Source organism: Aquarana catesbeiana, linkage group LG02 (genome assembly GCF_042186555.1).
Source record: "Aquarana catesbeiana isolate 2022-GZ linkage group LG02, ASM4218655v1, whole genome shotgun sequence".
In the NCBI taxonomy this organism is placed as follows: Eukaryota; Metazoa; Chordata; class Amphibia; order Anura; family Ranidae; genus Aquarana; species Aquarana catesbeiana.
In genome coordinates, this window is record NC_133325.1 from 656926242 (window position 1) to 656938547 (window position 12306).

General features: G+C 42.4%; 1 protein-coding gene across 1 annotated transcript; it reads left to right on the forward strand.

The window, feature by feature from the left end:
• Positions 1–1843: 1843 nt before the first annotated feature.
• Positions 1844–8997, forward strand: LOC141130051 (fibrinogen-like protein 1-like protein). The gene is made up of 3 exons (XM_073618028.1): positions 1844–1860; positions 2042–2143; positions 7996–8997. The coding sequence occupies exons 1-3, from the start codon at positions 1857–1859 to the stop codon at positions 8619–8621; spliced, it is 732 nt and encodes a 243-aa protein (XP_073474129.1). The 5' UTR covers positions 1844–1856; the 3' UTR covers positions 8622–8997.
• Positions 8998–12306: the final 3309 nt, after the last annotated feature.

Consider the following 12306-nt stretch of genomic DNA (forward strand, 5'->3'; position numbering starts at 1 on the left):
GGGGTGTGTGGGTGGGGGGGCTTATCGGAATCTGGAAGCTCCCAGATCCTGCCCCCCCATGTGAATAAGTATGGGTACATAGTACCCATACCCATTCACCAAAGAATTGTCAAAAAAAAACACAGTTTTTGACAAATCCTTTATTAACCACTTGCTTACTGGGCACTTAAACCCCCCCTCCTGTCCAGACCAATTTTCAGCTTTTAGCACTGTCGCACTTTGAATGACAATTGCCCAGTCATACAACACTATACTAAAATGAAATGTTTATAATTTTTTCCCACAAATAGAGCTTTCTTTTGGTGGTATTTGATCACTTCTGCGGTTTTTAGTTTTTGTTAAAAGAATTGCAAAAGACAGAATTTTAAAAAAAAATTATATTTTTTTTATATTTTGTTATAAAATTTTGCAAACAGGTAATTTTTCTCCTTCATTGATGTATGCTGATGAGGTGGCAGTGATGGGCACTGATGGGTGGCAGTGATGGGCACTGATGGGTGGTAGTGATGGGCACTGATTGCTTACACTGATGGCAGCACTGCTAGGTGGCACTGATTGGCACCACTGGTGGGCATTGATAGGTGGCACTTGTGGGCATTGATAGGTGGCACTTGTGGGCATTAATAGGTGGCACTGCTGGGCACTGTGGGAACTGGCAGGTGGCAATGGCAGGCGGCACTGGCAGGCACAGATGAGGCATATGTGCCTCCTTCCTCTTCGGGACCGTCAGCTGTCAGCGTGAGGAGAAAAAAAACGATTACAGAGCTTTTGGTTACATCATGTGATCAGCTGTCATTGGCTGACAGCTGATCACATGGTAAGGGGCCGGGATCGGCCCCTTACTCGGATCTGTGATCATCCGAGTCTCTGTGACTCAGTGATCACAGCTCGCGCACCGCGCGCCCTGCAGGGTGCACGCGGTGTGCGTGCACAGGGGAGGACGTCCCATGACGGCCTCCCGGAAATTGAGGTCCGCGCTGTGGCTGTCATTCGGCTATGGCCCGGACCTCAAGTGGTTAAAAAATCAAAAACAGTGTCCCCCCCGACATAGATCCGTTGTCAATCACACCGCCTGCCGACCCAAAAAGAAAAAAGAAAAAAAAAAACGCTCTTTCCGACTATGCCTACTGCAGGCCCCTCTGTTTGACATTTCTTTTATAAGGTAGGGCTGGGCCACCTGTCTACATCACCTTGGGGCACCGCCACCCTTATGACGTCACGGACCCAGCATGGTACGATAGGAGGGTTTACTTCCGCTTTAAGCTCGTTATCTGTTTCTGAAAGCCTGGTAAATATGGTGAAAAAAGCCTACAACTCCACATACTGGCTGGAAATGTATGCAAAATGTTTATATCTACTTATCTAAAAAATGTGAAAAAAGGGAGTAATAGGAATATAAACAAACACATTTCACGTTCTGTAAAACGAATTGCACTTGCTACTGGCATACGTTTTCCAGTTTGCTCATGCAGTTGTTTTAGGAAAACAAATCCAGCAAAGTCTTCCTCAATCCTATATTAAAATGTATGTAAAAATGTCTCTTAAAATGTTTAAGTTGTAATTAAATATTTATTTAAAATAACTTCCTCTGCCATGGTGCAAAGTATAAAGTAAGAGTTAGAGGCAGGTGAGAAAGGCAGATAATACATTTAAACAGCAAACATGCAAGAGACAAAAATCAGGTAACATGAACCTTGAGTAAAGTAATAAACATTATAGGTAAATAATGGACTTTGTAAGTCTGTGATTGCAGTGGTTTGTACCTTCTTGCTTTGATACACAGAGTCTGGGAGGAGACTATTATCTTTATATAAATAGTGACTTCCTGTCTATGGTTAAAATATTCAGAGAAGGCAATGGGTGAGAATATAACAGCATGTATATTACACCTGAGCAGTTCCCGGTTTACTGCAATTACATAGCCCAGAGGAAGAAGTAGATTTCAGTATTGTTTACTTTACTTTTGTTGTCAAAGTTTCCTCAATGATCCTTATCATAGTAATTTGCCTGTCTCATTATGTCTCCTGCTTTATTGGGTTAGGTTGGCGATTTGAAGCACTATATTGGGCTCTGGCAGCCTGCATCCTGAGCCTGTTCTCAGTATTAGCCGTTGATGACCCTCCAAAAGTAAGACTTCAAGAAGGTGAGATTCTATCTCATTTTGCATCACCTATGAGTAACAATATATAATCCTATATGTTGAGATTATTATGAGACTGGTGTACTATTATTAATTGTGTGATTTTAAATCACATAATCAATTTAAAAGATGTCTCTATTTTTTTAATAACTAGGACAGTTAATTATTATATCTATTCAGTGAGGTAAAGAAAAGAAGTAAATTAAGAATTGTTGTAGTAATACACAGCAACCAATTGGAAATTCTTTATTTTATTTTATTTTTTAAGCGAGAATGCAGTTCCACAGTAGGGATGACTGCTGCATTTGACTAAATATTGGTACAAGTAGTCACATAACAGTATTATATCAACATTCCTCTAGTTGGAGTCCATCATTAAATATTAAACATTGGGTGTGTGTCGGTTTGAATTGCACTTAGTGTTGCATGTTTGGGGGGTGGCCTCTGGCAGTGAGATTTGGTCATTAGGTAGGGAGTTGAACTTCAATTGGGGGTTCATTAAGAAGAAATCTGGTCTGATACCATAGTGTGTATCAGAAGCATTGTGCTAGAAATTGCCTTTAGGCCCCTTTCACATGAGGGGTCCGATCAGGTCCGCCTATCAGTCTTTCAGGAGGACTTGTTCGAACCCTCCATTCACCCCCCGTAGACTGGTGGGTGTAAACAGACTTGTGTCCGTTTACACTTGCCTACCTCTAATCCAATGCAGTCCACTGAAAAAAAAAGGAAGGGGATCTGTCCCCCTCCATCTAGGTGGATCGAATTGGAGGGCAGTCGGGTGTAAACGGACAATGGAGTCTGTTTGCACCCGGCTGCCTGTAGGGCAGAGCAGGCTCTGTTGTGTCTGCTCTGCATAAACTGAGCAGACAGGGACCTGTCATATGTCTGTTCTACTCTGATCAACAGAGGATCAGCAGACAGGTCCCCTGCTGATCTAAACAGAGCCCACCCCGTGTGAAAGGGACCTTATTCTGATTAGAGTTAGGTATATTGAAACCCAAGAAACATATAATGCATTGCTGCTTACTAGACTATGGTTGCAGTGGCTGCCTTCAATTTCTTTTTCTTTCTCTTTATTTTCACTTGGTGACCCTGTCATTACCACATTACCTGTCCTGGAATGATAAAGCTCAGTTGCTGTACTCTATCTATGGCGGATCATTGCAACTCTAGGCTGCTTGTTCCTGGTTTGGACTACAGAACTTCTCCTCATCACCATAACATCTTGAGGAGGTGTCCTGAGGTTCACAGTGGTAATCTGTACTGGGCTGATAGGATTACGTGGGATTTCAGTCCAGTAGAGATGATTGTGTTGTCAGCTCAATACAGGAATTTACAAGTTTTGTAGGTTTCTGGAAGAAGCAACAGGAAGTTTTTTTTGTACAAAAAGAACAGAACAGATAAAACAAGGCACTGTGAATGGTAAATTTACAGACCAAAGCCCCCGTGGGTGCAGTTTCTTGAATCCCCTATAATTCCACCTTTTTGAGTTAAAGGAAACTCAAAAAGCACTACTGGAAAGGGGTTTACTACGGATAATATTGTATTATGTTTCTGTTGGAATTCACCCCCTTCCCCTTTTTCCCTCCTTTACCCTTTTATCTTATCTTACCACTACCATTGCTTGTTATAGTTTGTACGGACTATTGCCAATGATATTGGATGATGTTATACAAGGTTACTTAATGTCCATTGTTTTACACATGTATCTGTAAACTTAATAAAAACATGTTTAAAAAAAAATACATATGTATACATGTCTCTCTCTGGAAGCCTGACCTGGCCGTTTCCTCTCAATTGGATGCCTCCTATCCTTTTTCTTTCTTTTTTTTTTTTTTTTTTTTTAGTTAGACCCCTTCCTAATATGTTGGAAAAGATGGCCCTTACAGTAAACACTGCATTATCTTACAACTGTTTAACGCTATGTGTATAGCTGTTGCATGTATGATGACATGTTGAAATTTTGATCCTTGGTGGTTAGCAGAGTAAATGATAACAAATATAATTGCTATTGATGTAGTGCCACATTTTTCAACAATATAAATGTATTACATCTAAATTTACAGACCAAAGGGATGCAAATCAGGAAAGCTTATTTTTATTGTTTTTTTTCTTTAACTTAAATATGGTGGCTTTGCATTTCTGAAATTTGTTAATCATTCCTGTTCTTTGCTACACCTTGTTGGATAAGCTAGATAACAAACTAGATTTTAATTAAACTAAATTTTTAAAACTGTATTTGAACATGTCACTAACACCCATAGATCAAAGGCACCTTCATCCCAAAAAACATAATATTTTTTCGAAATAGCAAAGGAAGGGGATTTTAATGGTGCCAAGACACATCAAATATTATAAAAAACATATTCTTTATTTCATTCCAAATTTAAAAACATGTCGAATAACAGGCATTCTTGAATAGCACAGCATTTGTGTATATAAATATATATATGTATATGTGTGTGTGCGTGTGTTATGTATGTCATAATCTTTTTAAATGATGCCCTATTGGGCAGCAACTGTATGCCCCACATTTTTAAATTTGGAATGAAATAAAGAATATATTTAATTATAATATGTGTGTCTTGGCACCATTAAAATCCCCTTCCTTTGCTATTTCCAAAAAAAAAAAATTAAACTTCTATCACAATATTAGAATTCTAGCTAAGATTGTATGTCCAAATCATAGCAATTCAGGCTTGATAACATGTGGCTTTTTGGAAATTCTGCTAAGCTTTGACATTATTTGTGGGATAAAGGAGAACTCCTTTGATAGTCCACTTCTGTTGAACAGGGAGGTCCACACACACAGGTCAAAATTCAGCTGGTCCCTGCTGAAATGGTCAAATTTTGATCCATCTATGCCCAGCTTTAAACACCTGTTGTCAGGTACCTAAAGTGTGCTGCTGGCCAGATGGTTGGCAACAAAGAGATAATGATCTTGGTAGCAAACAGTATTAATCACCTTCATAGCCCTGGGCTTAGTTCTTGGGAGCTGTGACACCCATATCCCCCCCTGTTAATCAATCATACAGTTACACTTTGTCTATAGTGATTGCTTCAATGTGTTTGAGGCCTGGTTCACACTTGTGCGATGCCAGACATTGCATGTAATTCGCAGAGCACTGCTGTTCACATTACATGTGATGTCTGTGCGGTGCAATATCAGCCATACAGATAGTATGGCTGATATCGCACCGCATTCAGACCAAACACGCACAGGACCCTTTTTCCTGTTCAGACCAGAATCGGATCGCGTGTGTGTTTACACATATGCGATCCGATTCATGTCCGAACTGTCAGTTCGCAGAGCGATATGCAAGCTGAAATGGGGGTGTCTTTAACAATGTATTGACACTCCCCAGCGATTCGCATATGGCAGGTTGGGTCTGTGGCTAAATGTGGGGGGCAGTGAAAAAACTTGGTGCCAGTCGCTTTAATATCTTTTAAGTTATTTTATTACTGTATTGTCATCCAAGTCAGGCTGCTAGGTAAATTTTGTCTTTTTTTCGTTCCATTGTAGAGAGTGGAGTGGCTGCTGATTGTTTTAGGCCCCATTCACACTTGTACAATTTGTCATGCAACTTCGGACCCCATTCATATCTGTGCAACTTTAGGTTGCAGCAACTTCAAAGTAGTTCCTGCACTACTTTGGTCTGACTTTTATGCGACTTGAGGTCCATAGACTTCAATGTAAACCCTCAAAAGTCATATGAAAGTCACACCTGCATGACATGAGATGCAATTTGGAAGCAACTTGTGTGTGACTTGTGAAAATAATGCCAGGCATAAAAAAAAATTTAAAAAACAGCGTAGGGTCCCCCCCCCAAATCCATGCTCTTAGGTCTGGTATGGGGACAAGAGTCTCTTCCCCACAGCCCTGGCTGGTGGTTGTGAGGGTCTGTGGGTGGGGGGCTTATTGGAATCTGGAAGCCCCCTTCAAATATGTGAATGAGAATGTGGTACTACTCATTCACCAAAAAAAGTATAGTGTAATAATTACAGTAGGCAGTTGTATAAAGATATACAAAAAATTCACCCCTGGTGTAGATCTCGCCACCCGCCACCATCACAGACTCCACAGATCTCCACCCTGACAAAGGCTCCCACCATCTGCCAGCTCCACCATGTGACAGCTCTTAAAGAACTAAGGGTGGGGCCACCCGGTGACATCACTGACCCAGCATGCCCTCGGTTAATGATATCACAAGGGGGCATTGCCACCCTGCGATGTCATCGGGTGGCCCCACCTCTTAGTTATTTAAGAGTTGTCACACGGCAGAGCTGGCAGATGGCTGGAGCCTTCGTCTGGGCCATAGGTTTTTTTTTTTCTCTCCTTTTTTCAGGTCAGCAGCAGGCGGCGTGATTGATGATGGGTTTACACCGGGGGGACATTTTGTTTTTGATTTTTGATTTTTTAATGAAGGAATGGTCAAAAACTTGTGCTGTGTTTTTATTTACTTTTTACACTTTTTTGGTGAATGTGTAGGGGTACTATGTACCCCATACTCATTCACATACAGTAGGGGGGCTGGGATCTGTTGTTAAAGGGGGCTTTCAGATTCCAATAAGTCCCTGCACGCAGACCCCCACAACCACCAACCACGGTTGTGGGGAAGAGGCCCTTGTCCCCATCAACATGGGGACAAGGTGCTTTGAGGGTGGGGGCGTAGCCCCCCGTCCCAAAGTACCCCCCCCATGTTGAGGGCACGTGGCCTGGTATGGTTCACGTGCGAGCAGCCTTCCCCTTTCGTGGCCTACCAGGCTGCATGGTCGGATAAGGGTCTGGTATGGATTTTGGGGGGCTGCCATTTTTGTTTTTCATTTTGGTGTGGCATTTTTTCATTAATTTTTCATTGCCGAGATTCTTTTTTTTACATTCAGCTGTCAGTGGGGGGAACCCAATGACAGCTGTTGAGTCATTGATTATGAAGGACACGGCGGCCGGCTTCCTGGTCCGCTCCTTAACAAACAGCTATTCCTTACACAGAATTCAAATCAGTCAATCAATTTTCGACCAATGCAAATTCAAATCGTTGTGAAAATTTGGAATTTGTTAGAAAATAAAGAAACCCAACGAAACTAAATCAATTTTTCCATTCTGCACATGTCTAAAGACTTTGTAGAGCACAAACAAAATGATCACATTGGTCAAAGCCAAAGTCGTAACAAAATTGCATCACATCAAGTAAATCGCACGATTTTTAGTGTGAATGGACCCTTGATCTGATCGGGGTTCCTGAGCTATGAGCTTGATTGCTTCCCCCTGCCTCTGGAAAAAGCTTCCAGAGCATAGTGGTAGTGAGGGAGATTCAAATGATTGGTTGAATATTTATCATGCCCTAACCAATCCCTGGAAGAGGGTAATCCTGAAGTTGTCTGGGGAGGTAATAAATAGGAGTCCTGAGCAGATTGTTCTTTCCTCATCAAGGAGGGTTCCTGGACTCCTGGGGCTGCTGTCCCTAGAAGAAGGATCACTAAGACAAGAGACTATTGTTTGGGCTTCAGTGGTTGCTGACACACTGAGTGAGGCATGGAAGCGAGCACACATGAGCAGCTTGCTATGAGGGCACTCAGCGGGGGGAGGGGGGTTGAAGCCAAGATCGCCGGCAGGGGACCAGAGAAGAGGAGGATCGGGGCTGCTCTGTGCAAAACCATTGCACAGGGCAGGTACGTATTACAATTTTTTTTTTTTAATAAAATACAAAAACAAACCTTTAATATCACTTTTCTTCACTCTCATTGTGAAAGTATTATCCCATCCTGTAAACTTTGCTTATCTGTCATGTAGTACTACTTCAGTGATGTGTGCATCACAAGGTATATGGACTCACTTATTGTTTTTATATTTTTAGGGTTCCCCATTGATTGTGATAAGCTGCCGAAAGACAGCCCAAGTGGTGTTTATGTAATCAAGCCCCACACATCACCTCCACTGGTAGTCTATTGCCATGTGGATGAGGATGGTAAGGGTTGGACTGTAATTCAGAAGAACTCATTTAAAACTGAACTCACGTGGCTTGAATCCTGGACCACCTACAAGTATGGTTTTGGAAATGTGATGCAGGATTACTGGCTGGGCAATGAGTACATTCACCTTCTCACCTCTCAGAGGGTCTACATGGTTCGATTCCTACTAAAAGACAAAGCAGAGAAGGAGTGGCATGCCGATTATGATATCTTTAGTCTTGACAAAGAAGTTAATGGATATACACTCCGTTTAGGCAGGTACTCAGGCACTGCAGGGGACTTTCTTGCCACATTTGACTCAAACACTATCCATGACAACATGAAGTTCTCTACAAAGGATAAAGATCAGGACCGCACATCCAGTAACTGTGCAGCATCCTATGGTGGCTGGTGGTATGATAACTGCTACATTGTCATGCTGAATGGCAAAAGCCACATCTACTGGAAGAATGTGTGTACCGGAGATTGTGCCCAATCAATAATTATGGTCCGACCTACAGGTATCTGCTGAAGACAATACAAAAGAGAAATGGACTATATGTTATAGCAGCAAACTGTATGGGAGTTCTTGATTATGGTGTATAAGTACTACTCTGATTATGTTCTTTCTGCTCCATGAAAAGATTAGTAAAAAAAACTAAAAGCACTTTAGTTTGCAGCAATAATTTATGTCAGAGGTGCCTATATTTCATTATTTTTTTCTTACAATTTACATTGCTATGCTTAGCCACAAATCAAAAGCCAATTGGACAGCAATATGAACACTGTACAGTACACGTGGTCATTACATGACTACACTATTTGTAAAACCAAGATCAGTTTATTTAGTTTGAATATCATATGGCTTTATCTGTCAGATATAGCCATGTGTGGTTAAAGTGTTACTAAACCCAGGACCCTGCATTCACTATATCTGGTCTCATACAGTACGCAGAACATGGAAATGCAATTATTTTAGTAAACATAAACTGCTAAATACCTTTTCTCATGTGACTTCTATCAGAGTCCGGCTGAGGAATGGTTAAAGCTTGTAGGAGTTTTCATTCTCCTCTGACTATCCTATGAGGCTGCATGACCCCTGACCCTCTGTCTGGACAGTGCTGATTGGCCCTGTACTGATCACATGCACCCTCCCAAGAAAATACACACCAAAATGAGCATGTGCAGAGTACCCCTAAGGCTCTGCACTATCAGAAGATGGATTGGGGACAGTAAAACAAGGAGAGGATCAGAGAAGACAGGATTAAACATCCTTTTTACACAATATCCCCTTAGGTTCCACAGTGAGTATAACCAGCATGCTTTACTGCAGCCCTCAAATTTTCCACTCGCCTACTCACATTTTGAGAGTGGAAAATGAGGGCTTGCGAGCTGGGCTGCCTGGGAGTGGGGGGGCGAGCAGAGGCAATTTCAATGTAAGCTGCAACAGCGTGCTATACCTCTCAGTGACCCTGTCGCTCTCCCCTTCCTCCAGTCATGATCCGGCCACCCTCTCTCTTCCTCCGCCCTGGCGAGGCTGCAATGTTGGGCACAGTGAGTCTGCAATGGGGGCACGGTGAGGCTGCAATGTTGGGCACAGTGAGTCTGCAATGGGGGCACAAAGAGGCTGCAATGTGGGGCACAGTGAGGCTGCAATGTTGGCACAGTGAGGCTGCAATGTTGGCACAGTGAGGCTGCAAGGGGCACAGTGAGGATGCAATGGGGGCACGGTGAGGCTGCAATGGGGGCACAGTGAGGCTGCAATGTTGGGCACAGTGAGGCTGCAATGGGGGCACGGTGAGGCTGCAATGGGGGCACGTTGAGGCTGCAATGGGGGCACGGTGAGGCTGCAATGGGGGTACAGTGAGGATGCAATGATGGGCACAGGTCATGCTGCAATGATGGGCACAGGTCACGCTGCAATAATGGGCACAGCTCACGCTGCATTGATGGGCACAGGTGAGGCTGTGCTGAGGGGAACTGATAAAGTTGTTGTTAATATTTATTTTTGTAACTTAATTCTGCATAAAACATTTATGTGTCATTTCATGAGATAATTTATGAGGGCGCGATTAGGGGCAGAATTAGGGGCGGGACAAGGTAGGGGTTGAGCGGGGCAACTGGTGGCGAGTAACCCTTGAGGCTTGGCTAGTAGCTAAGGACTTTTGAGCCCGGCTTTACTGCATATACAGACTGATTTTACTGTTGTGGGTTTAGTAACATTTTAAGGACAAATATATCAAAAAGATAGTCTATGCAATCAACCACTTCTTATATTCACATTGCACTAATTACTGACCCGGAAGTCGAAAGGTGCTGTAGCAACTGCCAACTGGTTAACCATTGAGAAAGCAGTGAAGATAATGCAATATTTCTGGGGTCGTGCAGGATCCCTTTTTTGGGCATGTCATGACAAAGGGGTCCCACATGGTCCTGGAAAGCTGTACTATCATATGGTCTCCTCAATAAAAAATGTGGACTATATAATAAAGATCCAAGGTGTGTTGGCAACATACTTCCTTTATGCAACCAACCAAGCTGTGTTTACTAAGACAGTAATAATGTCTAGCTACAGGCCCCAGAATCACAAAATTCTGTTTAATAATTTCCAACAGTGCATTTAAAAGCAAACAACCACTGGATTTATCAACTTCAGTGTCCCTCTGTCTGGCTGGTACATCCATCGGAATTTCCTACACACAAAATTTGAGATCTGGATCTCAAATTTTCCGACAACAAAATCCGTTGTCGTAAATTCTGATTGTGTGCACACAATTCTGACGCACAAAGTTCCACACATACTCGGAATCAAGCAGAAGAGCCGCACTGGCTATTGAACTTCATTTTTCTCTGCTTATCGTACGTGTTGTACGTCACCGCGTTCTTGATGTTCAGAATTTCCGACAAAATTTGTGTGACCGTGTATATGCAAGACAAGTTTGAGCTAACATCCGTCGGAAAAAAACATGGATTTTGTTGTCGGAAAATCCTATCATGTGTACGGGGCATTAGAGCATATTTCTCTAGTTCTGTTGTGAAAATAATTCAATACTCCAGTTTAAGACATGCATAACCATAAACTACTGGAGAGAAATGGTGTTTTGCTTCAGTATGTTATTGTGGGTGCAAATAGGGTGATAAAAAAGACAAGGCAAATTATTTTTAGTGAAAGTAGGAGCAGCATTAATGTAAACATTTGAGTAGAAATACTATATGGAACCATAATGTCTGCTATTGAAGACTTTTATTTAAGGTGTGCTCTCTGGGCCTGTTGTCCTGACCTTGACCTCATTGCCTTGTGAGTCCCTGACCTGGAATAAGTACGCCGGTTTGGAATTCAGATTTTTCAGACTTCATTGACTGCATACTTGTTCCAGGACACTGACTTGCTAAGTATTGAAGCTAGGATAAGGATGACTTTTCCAGGACCCATGCCATTGGAAAAAAAGGTAGTCATCATCACAGGTTCAATTTAAACCAGAAAGAATATTGGCAATTTGGCACAAAAATGTTTTCAATGGGTTCAGGGGGCATTCACACCTAAGAGTTAACCCTAGCTGTGATTAGATGCGAGAACCCCAGCAGGGGCTTCCCTCGATTGGCTACAAGTAGGCAGCCCCATTGAAAGCAATGGGAGGCTTCTAGCTCTTGCAGTTAGTTGGCCCGCTCACATGTAATCTCCCAAGCAACTATCATATGTGAGTGATTGACCCTGGATGTAGGCAGTCTGTGTCCAGGGCCGATAACTTGCATGTGATCTCTGCATGAGAGTTTACATGGCAGTGGGCGCGATTGACTGCGAAAGCCAACAGCCTACCTTTGTTTTCAATGGGGCTGCCTACTTGCAACTAATCGCAGCAACCCCCTGCACGGGTTCTCGCATCTAATCACAGGTGTCTAGGTGTTGCATCCAATTTTCTCAGGTGTGAATGCACCCTATCACAGTATAGGAACAAAGCTAAAAAGTTGATAAGCAAATTATAGAGGTGGCTGCTTAGGTGATTTATGTTCCAGAATCTAACCACAACTTTTTTTTTTTTTTGCTTCACTTTCAACAGTAAACCTGTTGTGATGAATGTCCCTTTAACCTCTGGGCTCCAAGTCTGTAAAGGAAAATGGCAATAACTTTTAATAGGGAACATAATGGAACTCCTTTGCACCTTTTTTTGGAAAAGCGCTACGTCCCATCAATCACTACTTTAAGGAGATCTTAAAGT

What these genes read in the sequence shown, in the direction of transcription:
- LOC141130051 (XM_073618028.1), top strand. An exon ending in AAAAGTAAGACTTCAAGAAG is followed by an intron (nt 2,144 to 7,995) that starts GTGAGATTCTAT and finishes TTATATTTTTAG; the next exon opens with GGTTCCCCATTGATTGTGAT.